Source organism: Strix uralensis, chromosome 7 (genome assembly GCF_047716275.1).
Source record: "Strix uralensis isolate ZFMK-TIS-50842 chromosome 7, bStrUra1, whole genome shotgun sequence".
NCBI lineage: Eukaryota > Metazoa > Chordata > Aves > Strigiformes > Strigidae > Strix > Strix uralensis.
The window spans coordinates 12,067,271-12,092,690 of NC_133978.1; the positions used below are offsets into that span (position 1 = coordinate 12,067,271).

At 37.6% G+C, this 25,420-nt stretch overlaps 2 protein-coding genes across 12 annotated transcripts in view; one reads left to right on the top strand and one right to left on the bottom strand.

Moving 5' to 3' along the window:
• SHLD2 (shieldin complex subunit 2) overlaps positions 1–9,904 on the top strand; it is a 42,750-nt gene extending 32,846 nt beyond the window's left edge. For 6 of the 9 annotated variants that reach the window (XM_074874450.1, XM_074874449.1, XM_074874452.1 and 3 more), the window contains 4 exons: positions 1,979–2,185; positions 3,083–3,317; positions 7,669–7,784; positions 8,400–9,904. In XM_074874450.1, the coding sequence (XP_074730551.1) occupies positions 1,979–2,185; positions 3,083–3,317; positions 7,669–7,784; positions 8,400–8,572 (731 nt within the window). In that variant the 3' untranslated portion in view covers positions 8,573–9,904. Of the gene's footprint in view, positions 1–1,978; positions 2,186–3,082; positions 3,318–5,208; positions 5,309–7,668; positions 7,785–8,399 lie in introns of all 9 variants that reach the window. The other 3 variants (XR_012629617.1, XR_012629616.1, XM_074874454.1) reach the window with 3 other exon arrangements.
• Positions 9,905–14,045: 4,141 nt separating this feature from the next.
• LOC141945808 (synaptotagmin-15-like) lies at positions 14,046–24,379 on the bottom strand. Of its 3 annotated transcripts, none has more exons than XM_074874456.1 (8): positions 24,292–24,379; positions 20,852–21,050; positions 20,013–20,155; positions 19,166–19,461; positions 18,182–18,352; positions 17,553–17,673; positions 15,494–15,673; positions 14,046–14,217 (listed from the first exon to the last, which is right to left on the bottom strand). In XM_074874456.1, exons 1-8 carry the CDS (start codon positions 24,296–24,298, stop codon positions 14,081–14,083), a joined length of 1,254 nt encoding a protein of 417 aa, XP_074730557.1. In that variant the 5' UTR covers positions 24,299–24,379; the 3' UTR covers positions 14,046–14,080. The 3 variants fall into 3 exon arrangements, with proteins under 3 accessions (XP_074730557.1, XP_074730556.1, XP_074730558.1); XM_074874455.1 differs by lacking the exon at positions 24,292–24,379 and adding an exon at positions 23,622–23,636; XM_074874457.1 differs by lacking the exons at positions 20,013–20,155; positions 20,852–21,050 and having other exon boundaries at positions 24,292–24,322.
• Positions 24,380–25,420: the final 1,041 nt, after the last annotated feature.

A 25,420-nucleotide genomic window follows, 5' to 3' on the forward strand; every position in this document is an offset into this window, starting at 1 on the left:
TCCAATTTAAGCATTAACCAATTAACTTTATCACATACCTCCATGGCTCTTATTTTTCTGCATACTTCAGGGTGAGCAAGTATATACTGTTCATTAGATGCTTAGAAATCTTAGTATTTAGTATGCTAGAGTATTACACTTTTCAAAATATAGAATTTTAAATTTTTTGTAGCTGCAAAAAAGATACCAAAGATAATTTCTAGTACACAATAATATATCATTCTCCAATGCTTAAAGAAGAAAAGTGTAAGATGGAGATCTCTGTAGTACTGTTTATATTTGATGTAGAGCTTCTGTCTTATTCTCCAGCTAGTGTTCTGTGCATCTAGCAGTTGGCACTTTAATGATTAAAGGATTATCTGAAGTTCAAGATATGAGTGGTTTCTCAACTGTTCAAATACTTAATCACAGACAAACCATGAACATTTGATCCCAGTAATATAGCCAGAAAGATAAATGCACATGATACTAAAGCATGTACAGCACAACAGCTAAATAGTATGAGTGGGTTAGAGAAAGAGCACGATTTCCATCCTTGCTAGGAGCCATAGCACAACTGTGTGTTTACTGGTTGTACTAGCAGATTAGAAACCCTATAGTCTTGTAGAGGAGGGTATGGAGACTTGTAATTTAAGCTGTCTACATACTTAAAATAAAGTTGTAAGACTATACAGTTCTAGAGCATCTAAAAATTGATGCCAGTAGAAGTTAAATTTATTTTTCATCTCTTGCTAAAAATCAGTCTAATCTTCCAGTATACAGTCATCAGACATTTAATTCATGCTTTACGCTCATCTGGTTTAGATTACAAAAAAAGAAAGATTTATTTCATTAAATACATTTCTGTAAACTTAGTTACGTATAGTTTACTCATGTTTTGTGATCAATTTTCTAATCAGCAGGGGAATGTCAAAGATCTGAATAATAGGTTAAATTCAGCTATCAACCAAATCTTGTACCCTAGTTAGACTATGTCCTCTACTTCCATATATATGTCCTCTTGTCAAGGGCCTGTTTGTTTCCTCCTGTTTAGATTTTCTCTCACTGTTGCTGTAGTGTTACTGCCTGAATCTTGCTTTGGACTGGAGCATACTCAGTTCTGGAGGGCTGCAAGATCTCTGGTCAGATATGAGGTGCATGAAACTAGACTGATGCTCAGAGGAGAAGGTTTTTTTGAGTATTTTACTGTAAAACACTGTGTCTGACAGCAAATTTTTCGGGAGCTTGCAATTTTAACAAGTTACCACCAAAAATCAGACTAATCAAAAATATGAAAGTGCTAAAACATGCTAATAAAATGCTTATACAGACACTTGAATACATTTTTAAAAAACCCTGTATTTTTCTAACCTTATTTCCAAAACCGATTATTTTTGCTGCAACTTTCAGCTTGAGCAAACATGGCAAAAAATAGCCTAAATGGTTTTCAGATTTGATTAGTAGGTGAATACTAGATTCTTATAACAAAGTGAAGGACAAAACAAAATATATTACTCTTCTGTAATCTCCATTTTAAAGTGGTTTTTTTTTTTATTACAGAGTCAATTGGAAGAAAGAAAATAAATATTTTTTAAATCAGAGCATTATGGAGGTAAAAGACTGAAAAACAGGGATGTATTAAAGACGGAAGTTGATTAATAACATGAAGATGTTTTTCTTCTAGATGTTGCCAACTTTTCCTTATTAGGGCTGACAAGAAATTTCAGAACTGTTTTCTTTTTCCAAAATTTGAGTTGTCTTGAAAGCTGAATTCAGTACAAATGAAATAAAAGTCTCATTCTGTTATAGGAGGGCTCATGCAAAGTTTATAGGGAAAGGAAAAACCCTACATGTCATCAGGCTTGAAATAAAATTGCCAGAGCCCACCATATGGGAATGTCTTGCTGATTGTTTCTCAATCTTGTAAGTGACTCTGGCTTTCTATAAATTTACCAAAATATAGAAAGTAAACTCTTCTGTTTGCTTTTTTGTTCTGTAGATCACATATGGGACTTTAAATACCTTCTGGTCCAACATAGTTCTGTCTCAGGTGACTTTGAACTGCACACAACTCCATGGTCATCCTATGAGTGCTTGTTTGATGATGACAAAAGGGCAATTGAATTTAGAGAAAAGTTTCAGAAAAGCAAAACATCCCTTATGCAGATGACAAAGCTCTCAGCACATCTGGAGGAAAAATGCTCAGGTAAAGTTGTTATCCATGGCTCTGTAATATCTGTTGTGCAGTGCATAACTAAGCAAAATAGATGCTCTGTTGATCAAATAAAATGTTGGTGTGTTTTTAAGCTAGCACAGTTCTGGGAGTCTGAATTTATTCTGGAGGCTGCTGCTCAGTACCCAACCAAGCTGTGAATGCAGCCTTCATTCAGTGAGCCCAGAGGTGAGAGAGGTGTGGTATGCGGTGCCATACAAAGCTGGCTTTGGAACACAGGGAGAAATGCTGCCTTTTGTTTTCCACACCAACCCCTCTAGTAATGATGTGATTAATCACTGAAAGTTTGTCGAATAGTATTTCTCCAAAACTGGAATTCTCTAAAGCAAGAGTAAAATAACTACTACTATTGAGAACTTGTTACAAAAGGACAAAGAATACATTTTACACAGTCACCCCCTCCCAGATAAATGTAGAAGATTGCTAAGGTTGGTGTTAAACATTAAGAAGTAACTAAATAAAGTTGGTATTGCAGCTTTTAACTCTAGTTTATGTCTAAATAGTGGAAAGTAAGTTGTTAAAGCTGTGCTTTTCAGTGTCTCTGAATTAGTGTGTAAGAAAAGCAGTTGGAAATTATTTGCACAATTCTAATCTCTTGATCTCTTATTCAGGCTCTTCTATAGTGGCATCTACCACAATAGTACCTGAAAATGTAGTACTTCTATATGTTTTTAAATAATATTTAAGCACAGTGATTTTTCAATGCATAAATGATCTCTAAAGATATGAGCATGTCCTGCTAAAGGAAAAGAAAAAAATCAGAGTTTTATTGATAATTATTTTGGTTTTGAATCAGCTGTAACTCTTGCTTTTGTTTTCAGTTATAAATAAAAGTGCATGCCATTTTGATTGAAATTGTTGTTTTTGTAGGAGTGATGCAAGTGAAAGCCCGTATCTTAGAACTGAAGTTTACCATTTCAACTGGTCAGTACAAGCAACTCAGCTTCTGTGCTGACACTTCACTGGAGTATGTTTTGGCTTCTCTGCCTATGATTACATATTCAGGTTGTGCTAAATGTGGTTTGGAGCTACAGGCAGATGAGAACATGATCTACAAGCAGTGTATTAGATGTTTGCCATACAACAAAGTAAAAACATTCTACAGGTAAACTAAATAAAGCTAAAATAATGTGTACTATAAGATAAGTAAACTACAACTTTCTCCATTTTAAGTCCCCCCATTCTTAAAATGCTATATTTAAGGTGTGGGTAGCAATTCCTATTTTTCTATTGAATTTTCAAGGAGTGTTCTTGAATTGCTGTATTATATTTCCATTGTTTAAATCTAACTTTTTAATTTCTTTGAATACTACATCATACAGTAACAAGGTTTACTCAGTACCGTGTCACTAAACTAAAATGGAGTAGAAGCATGAGGACCAACAGAAAACTCCTTGGGCATCTTGTTTCAGCCTAAGTTTGAGATCGTGTGAATGCACAACCATATTTTTAAACTGATTTATCAATTTTAGCCTTGTAGAAATAATATTAACAAATGTTTCCAATAAACATTCTCATAGTGAGTAGAGATACTAAGTTATCAGCAGATGGCACTGTGAGACAAGTTGTACACGCACATGTACTTAGACAAAATAAACTATAAACAGATCCAGCTGATGTAGGAACAACATTATTAACTAATTGTTCAATTCTTAAATTTATCTTGGGCTTTTGAAATATAAGTATCATAGCGACTTGAAAGATGTGTAGGTGGAGAAGGCTAATTGAGACAGTCATAGACATAATAGAATTCTAGAATATGTAAATTTTCTATCAAAACTCTTTCTAAAATTATTCCTGAACTGTTTCATAGTGAGTTTCATGAATCATTGCATACTCAGTAGTTTCTCACTTGGCTTTAAGTACTAGAATCCCATTAACCAAATAAGTTAGTGAATGTCTTTTTCTTCTATCCAAAACAGTCTTGCATCTTTAAGTTTATATGCTATTTATTTTCCTATGAGAGAGGACTAAGTGCAAAGTTTTTTCTTAACTGAAAAGGTTCCCCCTCACTTTCATTAGATTATGAACTCTCGTGTGGTCCTGAAAGGCCTCAACTTACTCTTTCACAAAAAGTGATAGAAAAATGATAAAGATTTTCAATGTTTGTATTCTCAGCATGTGAACACATCTTGATGTGGAACTTAAACTTTTTCAAAGAAAAGTCTGTCATCTTTGCACTGAAATTTTGCTCTGGTTAGTTTAGTAAGAATGCATCTCCTTGGTAGTGTTTCCAAGTTCTGTACTGTAGGGTAACTTAGTACATTTACGCCTTAACAGGAAAAAAACCTCGCTAAAGAAATATCTTGTTAAAATGAAATTAACTTGTTAACTAAGTATGCTGTCCTAACATTATTGTGCTACTCAACAGCTTGATATGTCAGTGGTTAGTGATAGTCTTGTTTATAAAACTGTATGCACAACTAGCAGAAAATTACATTTGTTCTGTAGTCTGCCAATTCGTGTTCCCTTATCACAGATTGGTTTTAATCCCTCAATATAAGGAAGTAGTAAATTCACTATGCTCTATTTCTAGCAATGCGATAGCTACCAGCATCTCCTTGGGAGTAAAATCTGCATATTGTTTTCTACTTAGTATAAGTAAATGTAATAATACTAAACACTGCAGACTTCTTACAACATAGGATTAGTTTGTAATTTGATTTGCTTCTTTGTGATTCAGGGAATGTAGTAACTAACAAATTTTTTTATTTTAAGAATGTTAATGTTAAGATATGAAATAGACACTGTGATAGGAAAATAGATACAATGACAGGATCTTGGTATTTAAGAGACTTAATTAGCCCTAAAATCTTGGGTTTCAATACTTTAGGTCAGTGAAATCATCCCCCGTCACCTTTTTCCTTTGAAATGTAGGAGCCTGTTTCATTAATCTGCTGTGATTGTAATGAAGCTCATGTTTTCCTTCAGATGCTGAAGGGACAAGCTTTAGATGGATGCATGTGTATACGCTTATAGCTTTCTTTTTTTCTAAGTTAGATACGCAGAACACTGAACGCTTTAACAGTAGCAGTAATAATGAAGCAGAAGATCCTAGAAACTTAGACTTTACATAAGTGCTGTCATATAATGTGTGTAAGTATTTCCACATTCTTTTTGAGCTGGGACAATATGAATATTAAGCTAGAAGAAATCATGAAAACTAAGACAAGGAAAAATATTTTGTATTTCAGAGCTCACCTCCTAGATTTCAGGTAGCACGGATAGGTCCTTGTTTCTTATATCTGTTTTTGCCCAAACTTTCAGTTTCCAAACATCTTTTCCCTGAAATTTGGTATGATAGTAACATTCCCTTCAGATAATTACCTTTTCAGTCTATACCAATGAGTGTTTGTCATTTAAAAAGATGAACAATTTAACAGTAGCAGTAATGAGCTAGGAGTTTCCTAAGTACTTATGCTCAGCAGGGCTTAAATCTAACCTTTCTGTACTAGTGGAAAAGCCCATCTCACTGGCGTGCTTCACCAGCTTTGTATACAAGTACTAAAGACTATATTTACTCAGCAGCCTCTAAGGAGTATTTTAGTAGAACTACATATAACTTTAGTGAAATTTAGTTATATCCTTAAATATGTTTCTGTTTTACAATGATTTAAATTCACCATACTAAAACCAGTGGTATTTAAGGAATAAAGTTAATCACAAAATTGCACTTTCTGGTGATACCATTGAAATAAAATTAACAGTACTAGGTTCAGTTTTGATGGCTCTGTTGACTTTTTCTCACTGTGACAGTTCACTCTTGTTGAAGTAAATCAGATTATCTGAAAGAAGACTTAAATGACCTTGAGAACAGAGTATGAATTGAGAAACAGGTAGTCAGTACATAATAACCAGGACTGAAACAAAATTAATCTTTCCTAATGCATCACTTGGTTTGCGAGTTACATGTGTAGACCATATTTGCCTATGGTTTTGAAAGCTTTAAATTTTGCAGCATCTCTTAGTATGTTTCTTTGCAAACACATTTAAGTTAATTATACTGTTTCCAAAATGTTAATTTAGTATTTCTGGAAGTCATAATAATTATGTACTTCATCATAAATTATCTAAACCAAAATACATTTTTTCAGCAACAAAATAGCAATTGCCCATAATTATGTGGGAAGCTGAGCATATAAGTGTACTGTTAAGCTTTCTCTCATGAAGTGAGCCGACAGTCTTTAATGACTACAGATAGTCTGGGCCTTGGTTTCTGTCTAAACCAACAGATTTGAAATAATCCCACAGATAATCAGACATGGAGTTCTCTTATCTCTTTTGATCACTTCACCTAAGATTATGAAATTTAGCAGTAGCTTTTAGATTAACATGGGAAGTCAAATGATTTACCTACTGGGAAAGTGGCATATTTGCAGTCATTTGCTTCTGTGCCTCACAGGCATTCAAATTAGTGCTGTTAGGTATGTTCTGCATCATGCTAACTAGATTAATCTATTAATAACACTTTCTAATTGTCAATGTACTGAAGTACTGGCTGACTGTCCTATTTGGCAGTGCAGCTCTGCTCGTCTCTTGAAGTGAGTGCCCTTCTTTCATTTCTGCCGTCTCTGCAGGGAGCACATTTTATCCTGTTGGGAGCATCTCCCATTGAAAAGTTCTGCACTGAAGATGATTGTGCCTTATTTTATTACTTTATTTAACATGTACTGTTTTGGTCCTGTTCCAGTATTGCTATAACCAGGATTTACATTATTGTTATATGTCCTGTTGTTTACTATTTTAGTTTCTTCTGTGGGATGGTCAGGGTATGAGCATTGTATCCTGCTTTGATCAGAACAGAAAGATGTGAGGATTGTGATGGTGCAGGTGTCGCAGGTCAAATTGTAAATAGTCTCAGGGCAGTCAAAGAGCATATGTTGGGTATTTGTCATAGTACAGGAGATACTATCTTGGTATTATGTAGTGGCTATGAAGTGGTATATTAAGACAGGCAATATTAGGTGATGTTGGTACAGATGATGCAAGTCCAAGTGATACACCTAAGCTTGTCTCCCTACTTTGCATGTCAAATCTTTATGTACACCTCATATATTTGTAGGTACATATACTCCCATATTCACATTTATACTTTAAATATATAAAGTTCAAAGTCATAAATGACATAACACTAATTTCATAACAGTGCAGCTTTCATTGTCTTCCAGCAGTTGCTAAAGCATTATTTTCTGCAGTTGTCTAAAAGTAAGGCTTACTTGATAGCTTTAGAAGTTATTTTAAGATTGAGTAGTAAATTCCATATATATATATATCTCAAACTCATTCCAACTCTGCAGATTTGACAGAGATGAATGCATAGATGTTTTCTAGTTTTTCTAATTCTTGGTGTTATGTTGGAGGGTGACATTACATTTTATTGCTTTCAGTCAGAAATTTTGCTTCAGTCAAAAAAACATAGCAGCTAACTTTCCAGAGTCTTTTGTTTTCTGATCTAGACCTGCTTTGATGACAGTAGAAGATGGAGGATATGAAATTTATGTTCATGTGGTGTCTGAGTTGATAGAAAAAATCTTCCTCAATATTCCTGCAGACTGGCTGAACAGATTAGTAGGTACTGTTTCATGAATTACTTGTGATAGAAACAGGCAGCAAAGTTCCCAATGCAAGTAAAATTTTTAATTATTGACAGTTTAGAATTGGGGTGAGATTGTTCCGGAAATATGATAATTACTCATATTGTATGAGACTTACAAAAAAAACAACCTCAAGGAGAACACTTCAGTTGCTGTCTGACAGACTCAGAACTTCAGAGTTGAGAGAGTTGAGACAGCAACAAGACATGAGATATGGACATTTCTTACATGTTATATAACCAAGAATTCAGTAACTAAATGGATTCTTTATATGCAGAATAGAATCTCTTAGCAGTTTTTAGAAATAACTGACATGCTTTCATGATGTAAATAAGCAGTGTTTCAGACAGGTTCCCTTGATACATCCTGTTTGACTTCTTGAGAAGTGTTTTACATGATTCACGGGTGTTACAGTTTAATGAGAAATAGTCATAGCACATTATTTTTAAAAAATTATTAAAAACAAAATCTAGTTTTCTATTCAGATGTTGAGCTACACTTCCAGTAAATTGTTGTAGCTTTCATGGAGGTGGAACTTGAATGTTAAGTGCTATTGTGAAAATAAAGAAATTGGATTGTTCTGTCTTTTGCAGTGCCCTCTTCAGATATAACCTACAGCACAATAGTAGCAGATCTGTGTCATTCACTGCTAGCAGATACGGAAGCATCTTACTTGTTGGAAATTCGGAGCCATTTTGTGCTAGATGAAAACAGCTATCCTTTGCAAAAGGATTTCCATCTGCTAAATTTTCATCCTGATCTTTGAAGCATTGACCCCTGCAATAACTGAGTAACAAGGACCGTAGAAACATACAGATGGCTAACAGAAGAAAAAGGAATTAGCTCAAGGAAGCAAATCTCTTTAAAAGTACAAGAAAAGGACTTTGGTTTTAACTTATAAAAAAGAAACCCCAAAAGGACTGTTATGAAATATCTGCTAATAGTATATATGCTGCTGTAATACTGATAAATTGTCATAAAGTGTATTTTTATACATATATTTTTATCTTAATAAACTCCTGTTAGGTATTTGTTTTCCTTTTCTCCCCAGAAAAGTTCGCTAGTGGTGAGAGACTGAATTTTTCTCAGATATGGCAGATTAGAGGAAGACAGCCACAATTCAGTAATATTATTTTAGTTATAAGATTTTGATTTGTCTTATCCTATACATTATCTGTAACTTGGTTATGTCTTTGCTTGCTTTGCTATTGTGGCTTTTCTTCTGACAGCAGAATTTCTGCCATTTACCATCAGCAATTTTGCTGCCATTGTTTTTTCTTGTAAAACAGAACTGTCTCACTGAATCTAATCTAGAAATTATTGCACAAATTTAATTAAGTGGTTTTAAACAGTTTAAACTGGTGCATTCTTTCATGGACCCTTTAAATGATTTAATTGTTGTAGTATTTATTGTTGTAGTCTTTATCTAGCATAAGCTGGCAAATAAACTTAATCACTTTAAGCCAGTTTAATCAGTTTAGCACTGGTCTGCAAAACTTTCTCCCAACTTGATCAGATTTAGAAATTAATTTAATTCTTGTTAAAGCTGTAGTGTATTCTGATAGTGATTTTTATCAGTAACAGACTGAGTAAATGATGACTGCATGTAACTTCATAATGTAACAATCTCGTATCTATCACTCTGCGAAAGCAATTAAATACATAGATCAGTATTTTTCTCTGATATAAATTGTGCCTCCTAGAGAGGCTGGTAAAAACTGTATGGTATGAATCATACCTGGTGTCTGGGTAGATCCTTGCAGATCTTTACCTGCGCTGTTCTCATTTTCAAAATAAGTTTCTGCATATACTGTTTCAGCTATCCTCAGACTTCAAACACAGAGTGGTTCTCAAAACTGAATTTGATAAATCAAGTTGTCAAATGTATTATAATGCAAGTAATATGACTGAATAGCTTTCACATGCTGTTTCTTGGAAGTGGCTACTTACAATTGAATAGCCATGTTTCTTGGTGCTAGTTTGGATTCTGTTGTATCTTATGAAACCAGTTTGAGACTGTTGGGTTTTTAATGATGTTGATTAGAGCTATGTGTAAGCCATGTGTTTTCTGTGTACCAATAAACAGAAGGTAGTAATATTTCTGATCAGTCTGGCAGCAAGAGAGAATCCTAAGGATTATTGGATGACTTTGAAGAAATAAGTTCTCAGCTGAAGTTTCACACTGTCACTTATCTTATTTCTGTATTTAACTGCTTGTGGACTGATCAGTCTGGTCAGATTCTGTTGATCAAACAAGTTTGTGTAGCTCTGCTTCTTATAGCAACCTTAGTCTTTTGGTTTAAGCCCTAGCCCTCTTGTGATAAAATAATTCCCCAGTATTTTTGTCTATCTCTGAGACAGTCAGTTTTGTCAACGAGCATAGAAATGCTGGTCTTATGTGAGCAAAATCAATTTCCTGCTGTGCCAAGATAGCTGAGAGTAGTATTGGACAGACAGTGCAGTAACACCAAAAACTGCTCACCGCTGGCACCACTGGTGTGCAAATCAGGCGCAAAGGGCAGGACAAAATCTCCAGAAGAAACCAGGTAGCCCCTTATACAAAGGAAACACTGCGGAGTTTCGGTAGAGGAATGATAATTTCCACAAAGTTGAGCATAGGGCAAGGGAGAAACCACTCACAGAAGAGACTAATTGTAGTGTCCTCATCTGATGATCAAGAATGAAAACTTCATTTTGCTATTGTTAATGAATTGTGCTAAAAGTAATCACAGCTTTGTAAAAGGAGTATTCAAGAGACTTGCAGTGACTGAATTTCACTCACTATAAAAGCACTTTTTATTTTCATGTGACTTGGCAAAAACAGGCTGACATTGTCCTAACCCATCACCTTGGGAAAAGTCTTAAGCATCTGTGCCTTTTATACCTTATTCTAACTGTGCTTTACTCAGTAGTGTTTGGTTCTAGAACGTGCAATCCTTAATTCCAGGGAAAACTATGTTGAAGGGAAGAGCAATTTCAGTGTTTGGATTTAAATGAGGTATTGACACCAGTGCTGATCCTGTATAAGTGAAAACATTCCACAAGCATTCTGACTTTTAGCAAGACTCTTGAAAACCAGACATCAATTACATTAGTGAAATCCTGTCAATGTGTGGCCTCATTAGGATGGTTCGATAACTTGGGCAGGAGTCATGCCGTCTGGACTGGCGATCTGTGTGCGGCTAACCACCAAGTTCTACGTACTGTGATTCGGTCTCTTCAGCTGACTTGGTCCTGACTGCCTCATTCTCTTCTCATGATTTTTCAGATCACCGCTCTGATTCTTGTTGAACAGTGTTTCTTCTTGAAATCCAAGCTATAAACATGATGCCATAGTTCAATGTTACCTGTAATAAATTCACCGTAAGTCTATAGTTTCTTTGGTTGCTATATCCACTTTAGTAATTCTGTGTAAAATTTCTAGGTCCTGCTGCCTTGTGTTTACTACTTTAGACCTTTCTCCCTGCCTTTCGAACAGGAAGCCATTTCACTTCCTGTGCCTCCATCTGGTGTAGACATTTCTTCTGAAGGAGCTTTCTGATTCTTTGTCACCTGTAATGCATCTTGCTCCTTTTCAGTTTCATCAAGCTGCTGCTTTTAGAATGTACTGTTGTATTAGGAGGAAGCAATTAGCAAATAAATCCATCTGGTCTGTAATTTCCTCACTTAGAGGAAGGATAGAGTAGTGCAGATGGCAGTGATCATTAGGCTTCTTAGAAGACTAGTATAGGTGTAATTTTAATTGGGAGAGAAATTAAGGTAGAGTGTGATCCACAAGGAAATATAAATACTCTGCTTGAGTAGTGGTAGGGCTTCTCCCAGATCCTGTTCTCTAGAACAAGAATATAACCATTATTCATGTTTGTTCTAAAATGGTGGTAACGTGCTGCTCACTGTCATTTGATGGCTTGTACTTTTGTTAAGTTACTTGCTAGATTTATTGCAGAGTTTTAGAAATTCCTGTATTTGTCAATAGTAATGGGAAATATTGAGGAAGGTGTCACACTTTGTATGATCTTGTATCTATTTCTTGTATATTTCTTGGATGGGGGTTTTCTGTGCTGTGCATCTTGGTAATTTTTAAAAATTTTTAGAGGAAAAGAAGCACTGTTAGGCACTTGAGAGGTCTTGTAATCGCTAGTCCTTCTTCATCTTGGTAGAAGTCTTAAGCACGAGACCAGATGGATGATTTGTAAAAGGCAGTAGCTAAAAAAATTGCTCTGATGATTGATAACACTGTATAATAACTCCTTATTTAATAATGTTTCTTACTTTACTGGAATAACTCTCTTGTTTAGGAAGAGTCAAAAAGGATCTTTCTCATTTATTTCACTTGGATGACTTTGAGCGAAGTTGAGCATTGCTAAGTGCGTTTAAATATGTTTCTTCATGATTTTAGCTGGAATTACTGAACACACAAACTGGAAGTATTGGTGCTTTAACGTATAAGAAGCGCAAATAAAAGAGACCACATTAGTACAATGTATTGTTTTATTGAACCATACTGTACATCAAGTCAGCTGACTGACTTCCCACTTTAGGGGTATTTATGTTAATAGACACTGTATGTTACATGCCTCTTCCTGCACAAGCTAGTAACTGTCTGAAACATTCTTAACAGTTTACTTTTAAGATCTTTAATGTTTATTGGTATGATTAAAATCATAAAGAGGGACATAATGTATTTGGTAAAATTGCTTTATTGTAAGAATATAGCTATCATAGAGTTTATATATAGTTTTCCTTCCTAGATTAAACACGTTGCCTATTAGATTGGTTTTCAGTAGTTTTGTAGGAGTAAAATTTGAAAACAGCCCTCTGGGGTTGGGGGTGCTGGCATTACTCACTTAGCAGAGATATAATGAGGGTTGAACATTTTGTAGAATTCAGTAAATGTAATGAGTCTAGGCTCATCTTATATCCAGTGGTGCAGTTAGCAAGACAGACTGAGGGTGCCATGTAACATTTCAAATGGGGGACCAGGTGGAGTCTGTTATCTTACAATTTCTCTCAGATATATTCTCATTCATAGTATTTCCTTTAGATAATAACAACATTATCAAAATGGAAAGTGTTCTCATCTCCCCAGAGAAGCCTTATTTTTTTAATATATTGAATTAATTTATATTGTATCCTCTTCGAAAGGAAGTTGGCTTCTTCAGCTGCGGAGATTATGGTCCTCTTGGAACATAATTGTACAAAATGTTTTGCAGCAATAGTCTGTGTGTCTGGTTTATGACTGTACGGTGTGAAAGATACAGAGTTCAGGTCCCCAGTGAACAATCAAGAAGAGAAGAATGTCCTATTCTGATTAAAAATAATTGCTCTGAATAATTTTATAGAACAGTAATTAACAAAGAAAACTCTACCACTAAACCAGATGTATGTCCTGGGGGTTTAAGCTAATTGGATTTTCAATGTAACAATGGTCATACTAGGTAAAACCCAAGGTTCTTGTAATCAGTGTTCCACCTCCAAGAGAGACGTGTTTAGGGAGAAATATATAAGGACAGGACGGGTCCCTTCCATTACTTTCTCAGAGTACTCCAGTACTCCTGCAAGCCTTCAATGATCTGTGACTTCAGGACCTCTATTATTCGTCTCCCTTAGTGTCAACATGAAGTGTTGTACGTTGAGGTCAGCTGAAAAGATCTAACTGAATTACTGCAAGAAATACACTGTGCTGAGAACAGGTGCTTCTAGGTTTTTTACCAATAAATACTCAGTGCTTTTCACCAATCATATTCAGAAGAGGTTTTAAATACAATGCTGCTATTTTAAATAAATTGTAAATTTAGTAGTCAGTCAACATCTTTTGGGTTTTGTCTATTTTGGCATGCTTACTGGGCTTCCACCCCTTTTGGTGAAGGTACTCTGTCCGTGCTGATGCAATGCAGTGGGTAGTTAAGCCTGGTATCACTGAATTCTTAGGTCATTTTGGGTTCTATCCACAATGGATGATCATTTGTGCCCAGAACTCATAACCACGAATTGGAATTTACTAGTCAAAATAACTAATACTGAGAGATCATGTTTGTCTTCCTGTTTTGTTTACTCTGCATATTAAATTGGAAATATATTTTGAAGAGATGACAGATAGAGTTCCAGCCTACCAGGGACCAACTTTTCTCTTTGTGTTGGGGCAAGGAAGGAAGTTACTTATTTTATTCTTGTCTACTTAGGAGTATAGTCACAGATTTTGTACCCTTTATCATTAGATTATGAAAGATAGCGAGAGCTTTTCCATTTTAAGGGGTTTTTTTATTTGTGCTGTTTACGTGCTGTGGCAGAGAGCATGCCATCGTTTAACCAACTCCTTGGGCTTGCTGATCATTTCATTCCAGTGTTCTAGCTCTTTGCCACGGGTGTACATGAAAGGCCCAACTACTACACGTCCTAGCAGATGTGTTTCTGGGGAAAAAAAGAAAGCAGTTAGTGATTAGCACCTGTGAGTGCTTCTCTGAAATCCTCACCTAAATTAGAATATTAACTTGTATTTCTTAAATGCATGTTCTGAAAGTTATTTTTAAATCAAAATTTTCATCAAGGAATTCACTCTAGATTTAAAGTTCTATAGCTTCTACATGCTAAGATTCAGCATTAAAAGGTACTGCAGTGAGTATTTAGTCAGTTCAGGCCTACCCTATTGCCTACACTCTATAGAATCAGTTTTAAGGCACACAGATCTGTATCTGCCCAGCCCCTCTACCTCAAGTGTACTGTGGAAGTGTGCCCTAGTAGGATTTATATGATGCTCTAGCTTGGGAAAGAATACATTTAGTTACTGAGAGAGCTGGGAGTTGCAATATGTGGGTTGCCACTGACCACTCTCTGTCAAGGAGCAGATGGTTTCTTCATGCCTGAACTTTTCAGCTGTGGATGGGGAGAATAACTCAAACCTGCCTTAGGTGAACTTGATAATGCTTGTAAAGTGTTTGGCTGTCCGCAAGTGAAAATGGTGGAAGACTCGAGTACTGATCCTAGTTTTTGTCAATCCTCAAAGCCAAAGCACCTGCCCAAAATCTCACTTAAAGGAATCTTTTTAGGAGTGTATGAATCCAAATGAGTGTTTTAATGTTTCATTATTGAGATCATGTTTGCAATGCAGGGAAGATGGTTTTCTTGTGAGCAGTGGAAATCATTTAATTCTGATTTGCTTCTGTAAGCAGAAATGCTTAATGGATTCTCTGACAATTAGTAAGAGATGACCTCAAGCATCAGGTTTTCTGCCAGGGAATGGGGATGTTTGTAATCTCTCTCTCTTCTTTCTCACTGCTTGAACTGCTGTGATAATTAAAATTCCTATTCCTCTTTCAAATTTGGTTAGAAACAGTGAATGGCTTAAAAATTTTGGACGTTGGGGATTATACACACAAGTGGTCACAGAACATAATTGCATAAGCCTGTTTTCTTGGGATACCAGAACAGAAGTACAGCACCTTGTACTGACAGTGATTAGACTAGTTATTCATATTCCATTAATTTTATCTGTAGCTTCTGAAAGACAGACATACACTTACTGCAAATAAGTTGTTCTGCTTTTTAGAGAAACAGCCTGGGAAATACCCCAAACCTTTTATATGCTTTTATGATTATTGCTGAAAAGGAATTAGTTCCTCTCAGGTTTAAATACCTCTGCAATATGCAAGAGATTTCTGACATCTTAACTGTAATTAATATAGCTTACTTTCTCCCTTGATGCTCTGGAGCACAGATAGACTCAGGTTTGCTGTATCCAGCTCTGTCTGATCTGCCTTGAAACTGAAGGTTTCGTTATACACTGGATTGGAAGATCCCAGAACAGCTGCTGTCTTTTTACTTTTGATGAATTTATTATGGTTCATTAGTGAGACTTTGACGTACACACCTTGGAGAAAAAGAAATTCAAGAAGAAAATACATCAGAGGCAGCTGGGAGAAGGCTTAAGGAATTTCTTGCTTTCAGGAGTCAATAGTAAGTATAAAATTAGATCTTGAATCGATTCATGAAACATACACGGCAGCATGGCAATGCATAACATTAAGCAGGGAGTACACAAAGTACTTAAGGTGCAGTTTTGCAGTACACCTTCCAATTTAAGAGCTGTTAAAAGGAGCAGTCATATTCTTACCCTGCATCCTTGATCTTATGTTCTGTACCTTCCCTTCATCTGATGGAGACTTTTTTGAAGGCTTGGTTTGTTGGGTCAGTAGTTAATTTCATATATTTGATCACATCATTGTTTGATCCAAGACAGGGGAGGCTGTGAGGGAGGAGCCATGTTGTAGAGCTACAGCCTGCACTTGGATTGGATATGTTTCAGGGGAATGGATTCTACTCAAAGAATCCTTAAACAAAAGCTTTTACTCATGACTTCCAGCCCTGTGGTAAGAGATTCTGTAGAAAATTTGAGGAAAAGCTCAATGATCTCTGCTCTTTCTTCTAGAAAATACTACAAAAAATGTGTGTGAGTGTGGGAACAAGAACGACAAAAAAATGTTACTTTGCTTCCTGGAAGGAACCTGTATTGTGTTATGGTCTTATTGAGTAGATCTTTGATGATGAGATCCAAAGCAGCCTGAAATTTTCCATTCTTCCCTACCCTTTACAAAATTTAGTGACAAGCATGTAGAAATTTCATCTTAATTGATGGTTGAAGATTTTTTTTCTTTTCCAGTGGAGCACTAATAGATGCCATGCTGCTACTGTGTTTATTACTCCCTGGTGTTCAGTTCATTAAGGTTCATCCGTATAGCAAAAATAATTAGAAATGTCAGGACTGAGACAGCATTGACAGACTCCTAATGTCTTCTTGTTATTTCCACAGATCCAGCAGGCTCTCATTACAGTTCCAGAGGGTGCAGAATTACCAGAACAGACTTCTTTTTATAACAGAGCTGCTACCTGAGTGCTATATATGGAAAGAGTTACTATGTAAACTACTTGCACAAAGACTGACTTATCATTACTTTCTTACAAAAGACTTTTTATTCCAGTTTCTTCAGGATTTACCAGAGAATCTGTAGAACCTAAATCATACTTGAAGGGCATTATCAAAGGAAATAAGACCCAATTTATTTAATTTCCCTTTTTTTTTTTTCCTTAGTAATGCATTCTGGAGAATTGCCTTTTGGCAGCAGGTCTTCCTTCCAGAGTGTGCCCATGACTCTTGCTTATTATGATAACCTCAAGTATACCAGCACTAAAATAACATGGCAGATTAATGTTTAGTTCAACAAGGTCTTGCACCTGGGAAAACATAATCCAGGAGTGCAGCACAGGCTGGGATCTACCTGGCTGGGGAGCAGCTCTGTGCAAAGGGCCCTGGGGTCCTGGTGGACAACAAGCTCAATAGGAGTGAGCAGTGTGCTGCTGCGGCAAAGAAAGCAGTTGTCCTGCAGCTGTCACCTCTGGGCTTTTGCTTTGAGGCAACTCTGTTAATATCAGTATCCCCTGAAATGCTACCTTCTCTGGATTGGACTGCAGCAGAGGGATGTTGCTCACTGTATTAAAGCAGGACAAAAAAAATGCTACTGATGACATAAGACAAACCATTTGTTATGAAACAAAACCAAAACATAGCAGAACTGAGCTATCAAAATCTAATTACCCCAGTAACAAAGTATGGCTCGTTTCCAAATTAAATCACCCAGATGTTTATGTGCTCTTTTCAGAGTCACTCAGCGCAAGCCTGGGTGGTCAGATGAGGAAGGAGCAAATTAAAACAGGAATTCTGGAGCTGATAGCAGGGAGGAAATCGCACTTACTGACAGCATGGCTCTCCTCCTGGAGCTTCAATCCCCTTGCCCTCAGAACCACCACAGTGAGACGGCCCAGGTAGTCATTGTAGCTGAGGGAGAACTGGATATCGCCATACTCTGAAGGAGGCTTTGGAAGCAGGGGAACACTTGTCAAACATATCTGAAAAACTCTCTTCACAGGCAAAAGGGAGGGGAGGAAGTTTTACTTCATACTAGTGGTTTCTGCCACACTAAGGCATGTGAGTGAATTGGAATGGCTTGCTTTATGATGTTGTGACATTTGATAGAACCAATTAATCAGCCTTCCTGAACCTTTGAATTACTATTTCTTCCAGGTGATGCCTATTTCCTTGCCTCTTCTGCTTTTTTCTGCTCTCTTACTAATTCAAAACAGAGGCAAATAACAAAAGGTGCTTTCTTATGTAACTGTCTTCTAACTCGTGACTTTCTGAGCAGTTGGATAATCCCTATCCAACAGCTATGGATCTGCAGGTTGGTAACATGGGAATTTTGATTCCAAATGTTTATCAAATACTTTAGCATTTGATACAACATACTTCTACATCAGTTGTACCCCTCCAGCACTTGTAAGATGGCGGAAGTTCCACAATGCCAAGCAGCCTGATGTCACTTACCTCCAAGTTTTCTTTCTCCAGATCTCTCCATATGACTAGTTTGTTGTCATCAGTTAATGTTTCATTTTTTAGTGGGAAGATAACTTGGCCTAGGAGATGATGCTTCTTCTGTTTATCAACATGATAAACCAAAAACTTCAGAGTCCTTTGGAGCAACATTTTACTGGAAACCTGTATAGGAAAAGGAAGAATATATTAATAATTATAAAACAACTTATACTTTCCTACTCTAGCATGACTTCAAAGGAAGACTTTTTCAAAGTGTGTTAAAGGTAGGTGGGAATTTCCTTTGATTATTTGCAGTCCACTTTCTGAATTTGCCTAAGGTTTTAGCTATGCAGAAGTCTAAAGATCCAAGCTAAAACAGAATGAGTTCATTTGAAAAATGAAGTTAGCTGGCGGTTTCTCAACTCATACAGATCTAGTGTTATATTATGCATTTACTTCCAGACACAAATGTTTAGAAACCTGTAAACATTCATTTTTCAGTTGTCTGAAACATGAACTTTTTTGGTTTTAAAGCTTTTGTATTATGACACCTGCTGAAAGTCTCTTGGCATAGGAAGCCAAGCTCCTAGCTTTACAGCACTATACAAACAGCATACCAGGCATCTCACGAGTTCTAGCTTCTAGCCTACTTCCACAGCAAAGAGACTAAAAGCTATGAAAGAATGAGCTCAGTGTTGGTTGCTTCTGGACTTCCAGAGCTGCTGGGATGAACTATTCAGCCATAGTTCAAACTAGAGTTTTCATCATTCCCAGGGCAAGCTTTGGAATCCTCAGCTTTGGTGCAGACCACAAGTAAGATCAGTTCTGGAGCCACAGACTTCAGTAGCCTGGGATCTGCAGAGGCCCCAGTAATAAGTGGAAACTACTTGTATCTTGGCAGAAGTTTGTAGAAAATTGTTTTTCACAAAACACATACTGTAGTTTGACAAGTCAATATTTGCAAACAAAAATCTGCTTCATCAGAAGGAAAAGTACCTGAAAAACAAAGTTTTCATCAAACTGTGGGTTAAGGGTTTTGCGTTTTGTTTTGGACTGCAAGTAGCTTCTTTCATCAGGCAGCAAGTAGATTTTCACAAATGGACTACAGGAATCATCAGGAGGCTGCAGCTTTCTGGCTTTGATCAAGGAGACAAGGAGCCTTTCTGATTCTTGCTCATATTCTATGGAGAACCAGAGGCGGCCAATGTTGCCTTCAGGAAAATCCGTCTCACTAATATCTTCAGGAAACCTGTACAGCTCTTGGTTAATGGTCCCTACAACATAAGCTCCAGCTTCATGAAATAAAAGAGAAGCATGCTCAGATTAGTCTTAAGACAGTAGCAGACATTTTTATAACCACTGCTGTATTAGGGGAAATCACATTAATCTCTTTCCTAACAATCCATTTTTGCATAAACATGGTATTTTAATGCCTTTTCCCTCAAACTTGGCGTAGTTGTAGGCTGCACCACTTTTATTTCTTTTATTTCTGTGACTGTACCTTGATAGTTCTAGGTACTTCTTGTAATCTGCAACTGGTCACTCTGCTGTTTCTGGGGACAACACTCAGACATTTCCTGGGTTACAGTCACACCGTGCCTTTACAAAACACAGAAGCCGAGATTGCTTTGTTTGCCATATGTGCTAGGTCCCACAGCAGTAGGACCAGAATGTCTACATTCTGGCCCAATTCCTATATATATAAAAAATACATAGAGAGTGTTTAGGGCTTGTACTGTGTAATGCTATGTCCGGTATGCCCCCAATAAACATATTTCATAATAATAAAGTTACCCTTTTTAAGGGTACTCTTTTAAAGAGTCCCGTTTTTGCAGTGCCCTACCCAAAGAATGAAATGATGACCGTGGCCCAGACTGAGGAATCACGTAGGGGTCACTGCCTTCCTGAACGTGTCCTTCCTTCGTCAGGTTAATCCAATCTCGCCCATGCAGTGTTGGTGGAATGATAAATGGAATGCTTCTGGATCTGCTCAAGACAGCAACAGCTACTGACACTTCTGGATTAAATATGGGAACCAAACTTGGTAACAGTAATAAGTTTACTTTTTTTATCTCACAATTTTGTAAAAATTCTATGGAGACGCATAGGTAGAAAATATAAATACCCATTGTTTTGCAATTGATTTTATTTGTATAATGCTTAAAGGTCCAGCAAGGGACATCAGATCTTAATTCTTCAGACAGATTCCTCACTTCTTCCCTTTAGAACTGATCTTTCAAAGGAAAGGAAGAATTAATTGCAGCTGCTTGTTCTTGAGCTCCCAAGCCCTGCAGTAACTAACTTCCTAAGAGAATCTTCTTTGTGAACTGAAGCCCTATTGTTTGGTTCTCAGATGCTTCATATGACACCACCAGGAATGACTGTGGAATATAGACCAAATTTGTCTAGGTAACAGATAAAGCTATCCATTCACCAATTACACTTGAATGTATTATCTCTTTTATATCTCTTTTACATAAATCAGAAATAATCGTTGCATTCATAAAGAAAGTATTATTTTCCTAAAGGAACAAAAGAGAACATGACTGATGTTTTAGTATAATTTAGGGGTCTCATTTATTTCTGTACATGCATTTATTTAGATCACCCCCTCGTGAGATTTTACAAGCTGAAATAAATTACCAATACTGTATGCTTTAAAAACAAAACAGAAACATATACCTTGTGCTTTTTAGTTGAATTTCAGAAGTTGACTGATCCTGAAAAACTGCATTTGCATTGGTCGTTTTGACAGAACTGGTGAGCTTTTCATAAGAAAGGAGGCAACAAAATTTCTTCCAGAGCAGGTATGCAGTTATTCCAATGAGAACAAATAAAAGTATCCCTCCTATTATACCTACAGCAACAGCAACTGCTTGTTCTGTTCAAACATAGAAGCACATAAAGCATCATAGGAGGATCGAAGTTATGTATGTTTTGGGGGTAGACAGGAATATTAAAGCTGACAAATTTATTTGATTTACACTCCAAAAATATTTTTTAATTAAACATTCTTCTCACATGCACGCTTTTGTCTTTGCTTATAGCATGATGCAACACCTGAAGTTGTATGACATTGGTAGTGAGAGGTTAGAGAGTGTTCAGATATGCTGGCAATGACTGCAACGTAAGAGACTATAGACAGGAACAAAACCCCAAAACCCAAAGAGTTGTTTGGGCTCTTATTTTACATTTGCATAAGCATTTACCTTAGCATTGCAGAAGTGCCAGAGCTTTCTGCACACTAGAAGTGCTAGAGCTTTCATAACAAAAGAGAAAGAAAACCTGGGAGCACCTAATACAAAAGGTACCATTATTTTGGTTTGATTTGTTCTTCCAACTATTCATCTGTGTTGAATTGAGACTAGATCCTGGCACAAGGAACAAAGCAAAGCTCTGGGTTGTTTTCTTTCTAAGGATGCATGTGTTTCCTGATCTGTAAAGTCAAACTTAAGTATCCATTAAACACTGTTTCCCGAATCTTGATTACTTCAGATAAAACCAAGTCTTGTGTAATTTGGGTTTTGGTTTTTTTTTTTCACAATAATAAAACATTAATAAATGTCTTCAATATGAACATGAGGAATTCTGTTGTGAGGATTTCTCACTAGACCAAAGATAGAAAATTGATAATGGACTCAGTTCACTGTTTTCTCAGGTTTGTTGAGTGTGCTAGAGTAAAAGGCTAGAAAGACCACTGTACCTTACACCCAACCTGTCTTGGCATACCACTAAACTAGTACTAGTGCATCAAGATGTGACTAGGTCTCAACTGAGAACTGATCCTACCAGAATACCCTCTGTCTGAAAATGAGCCCAAACTGTGGCATTATCTTCCACAGTTTGCAAGGTCTCCCCTGAAATTGAAGCAACAAAATGACCTGGCATTCTCTCACGACTGGTACTGAGATTTTCCTCTTCTTTGTTTGTAGGTGGAGATAACTGTGATTATGCTTTATTCCTTTTTCCTTTTTATCTGTCTGTACTTGGTAGATACCTTGCAGTTAGCCACCTCTATATGATGATACAAGTACATAAAGACAATACAAGCACAAAATAATCAGTCAACACTAGTAGTAGTTTTGAATAAGAATTCAAAACTAACTTCATACAGTTTATTGATTAGAGCTATAAAGAGTATAGGAAGTGAGTTGCAAATACATGCACTGCTGATCTTTTTCACTGTTGCTGTGTTGCAATAAGTGATCTGAAATGTCCTTCAGCTACAGAATGCTTACGTAAAGACCTTGTGCTATAAAATTAACCTGGCCATAGTGCCTCAAAGGCCTTTATCTGATCCTGTCTTATTTTCATGCATTTGGTACAGTCATAGCAGCCAACTTATTTTGCAGCTCCCCTCCAGGTGTGTTGCCTTAGCTTTCTGCAGGAATTGGCTGGCTGCTTCCCCATGAGTCATATAATCACTCATGTGTCCCAGTATCATGGCGCAACCACCCTGCTCGTGGTTATACAACAGCAACAGGCACTTGGCTGTCCTTGCAACTGGTAGTTGGGCTGAAGAGGTTTCAGGATTTACAAGACTTATTCTAAGGAACAGGAAACAGTACCTATTTTGTATAGTTGCGTTAACACAGAGACAAGTCTGGTTGTGCTACACTGGTAGCTTAGTTTTCTTTCATATGAATGCACAGTATGAGAAAATGCGTAACAAATGCAGTCCTGAGCATGGAAATTCTGTGTGTTTGTTCCTCTTGGTTTTGTAGGGCATGCTTGAGTATGTCTTCGGTCAGATTGCCATTATATTTGAAGATAAGGCCAGATGCAGAAAAATGCTTTAGTTCGATGCCCGTGAACATAATAGAAATTAATGGTTCGCTTCATACAGGTGTACTATCAACAATACAAATGTTTATATGGCTGGTGGTTTTACTGCCTGACGTAAGTATTTTAAAGGTTAACACTTCAGGCAAGCTCAGCAGGACTCTAACTTGTCCTCTCCATTCCCAAGTTTTTAATGCTTTCAGCAGCAGCCCTGTGTTCCCCCATAACCAGCTTGTCACCATTTACCATTAAGGACACTAAGCTGAGGTGTGCTGAAATGTAATTTATAGTACAGCAGCTGCACACTGATTTTGTAGTAAGAGAATGAGTTTCCAATCTCCTCGTTAATGAGTTTAATGTACTGAATTTGTTCACTGCAGAATGATATTAAGTATTTATGACCCATCCACTGTCATTGGCTCAAATTCTGTTTTTTTATTTTAATACAGTGGTAGATATAAGGTAAAGTTTTACCCCTATTAGTAAAGCTAACTAACGGTTTAATGAGGGTAAGACAAATTTGGCTTACTTTTAGTCCATTTTATGTGATTAGATCAGCAACAGAACCAGTAGCTTAGGGCACAATGTAGCACTGGTCACAAAATCAACCACTGACATAAGTTGAATCCATTGTGTACAAAAGAAAATATGTATCTTTTTAAATAACTACCTGTCATCATAAGAAATTGATGTATTCTGTTGTGGCACTGGGTCATGACAGCTGGAAATAGAAGAGATCTGCTCGACCACTTTATCTCCAAGTGACCTGTGCTGGGGGACTGTCCACTGCTAATAGGTGCCAGGTTTATCCTAGCACAGAGAAATGCTGATGGTCATCATGTCTCCTTTGGGATTGGATCCCTTTTTGCTGAGTGTCTGATGATACATGCTTTTAATAAGCTTTTCTTAAACTTTGCAGTAAGCCTTTTGGAGTTATGACCAGCCCCTTCTCCAGCAAAAGCTTTAATCCCTATATCAAAACTCAGATTTATTAGCATTTACAGTATAAGCATATGTACAGTACAACCCCAGTCCCTGGGGGTGGGGGGGGGGGGTAAACTCTTGGCCCTCAGAGCCCAGCCGCCCTCTGACACCAGCCCGCCCCCAGTACAGATCGGAGGGGCCGAGCAGACCCGCCGCTGACGGGCTGCGCTTTCCTTCGCCGCCCCAGGAGGAGGGCGGGTGGGTTTACAGCCCCGCCAGCTCAGAGGCAGGTTTGAGCCGATTCCTCACCCAAACCCTCCCCAGGTGCTAGCGCGGCGGCGGGGGGGGCCGCGCCTTCCCAGGAGGGCAAAGGCTGGCGGGCTAGCGGCGACGGGTCCCTCCCCACCGGCACTTACCGGGCATGGGTGCTCGGGCTGCTGCACTCACGGCCGCGGTGCCATCTCCCGCCGGGGCGGTGCCAGCCGCCGCCCCCCGCTGTGTCAGGGCCGGCAGCCCCGCCCCGCCCCGCCGCCTCACAGGGCAGAGGCGGGAAACGCGAGCGGGAGCAGGGACACCTCTGGGGCCGAGAGGCCGGGCCGGGCTGGGCTGAGCTCGGCTCGGCTCGGCTCGGCTCTCCGCGCCCGGGCAGCCCCGGAGTGGGGGGTCCAGGCACTGCCGCCACCGGCTGTCAGTAGCTGTTGGGCGGCCCTGGCCGGGCAGGGAGCTGTGGAAAGGCGCGGAGAAGTACCCGTTGTGCTACATAACATCTTCCGACAGCCCTAAACCCGTGCGACACGGGCTCCCCGAGATTGCTTCGAAAACTACAATTGTGCTCAGAAAAAGACTTTGATGTTAGTAGCTTAATTCTGAACGTCCGGGTGGGCAAGAAAATAGCATGCACTTATTTCAAACTTCTAAGAAAATGTGTAAGCACAAAGGAACACAGTCCACTTGGACGACTGCAATTAAGCTTTTCCTGTTTGTTTTTATGAATATAATGATCTCTAATCTCTTGTGTGTATAATAAATATAACCAAACTGTTCTTAACCAACAAAATTACTCGTGCATAGCTCAGAAACAAAATTATTCACCTTTACTACTTGTCTGCTAATGCTTGCTTCTTTCTCAGCCGATATGACAAGAATCTATAAGAACTGTTTGTACTATCCATGCTTGTTCTGTTCACAACTATTGCATGCATTTGCATAGTGCCGTTTAATCAAAAAGCTAAAGAGAGGCATAGGAATTAAACCAGTAGGATTCTAATGGCTTCTGTAGAATCTTAGAATTCTTTTAATCGCATTTAAAATGTCCAGTTGTAGATGTACTGTGGTTCAGCTTTTTCTATTAATTTTTGAGTCCTCCATAAGAAAGTATTTAGATAATTTTTACGCTAAAAAGCTCCACATATTTCAGTTTTGCACTTTTAACATAGCTATTACATAAATATTGCAGTCAATGCTTTTGCTATTCTTATTTCTAGATTGAATTAGTAGTAATATTGAAGCATAGATTTTTTGCTCAGCCATTTTGCAGTTGTTCAG

Bases quoted from the DNA above. Each gene is read 5' to 3' on its own strand.
- LOC141945808 (XM_074874455.1), bottom strand. The intron at 20,156-20,851 runs GTATATGTTTCT...TGTCTTGAGCAG, and splicing joins ATTCAACTAAAAAGCACAAG to ATCCAGAAGCATTCCATTTA. The intron at 18,353-19,165 runs GTACTTTTCCTT...TTTCCTATACAG, and splicing joins ATGAAAACTTTGTTTTTCAG to GTTTCCAGTAAAATGTTGCT.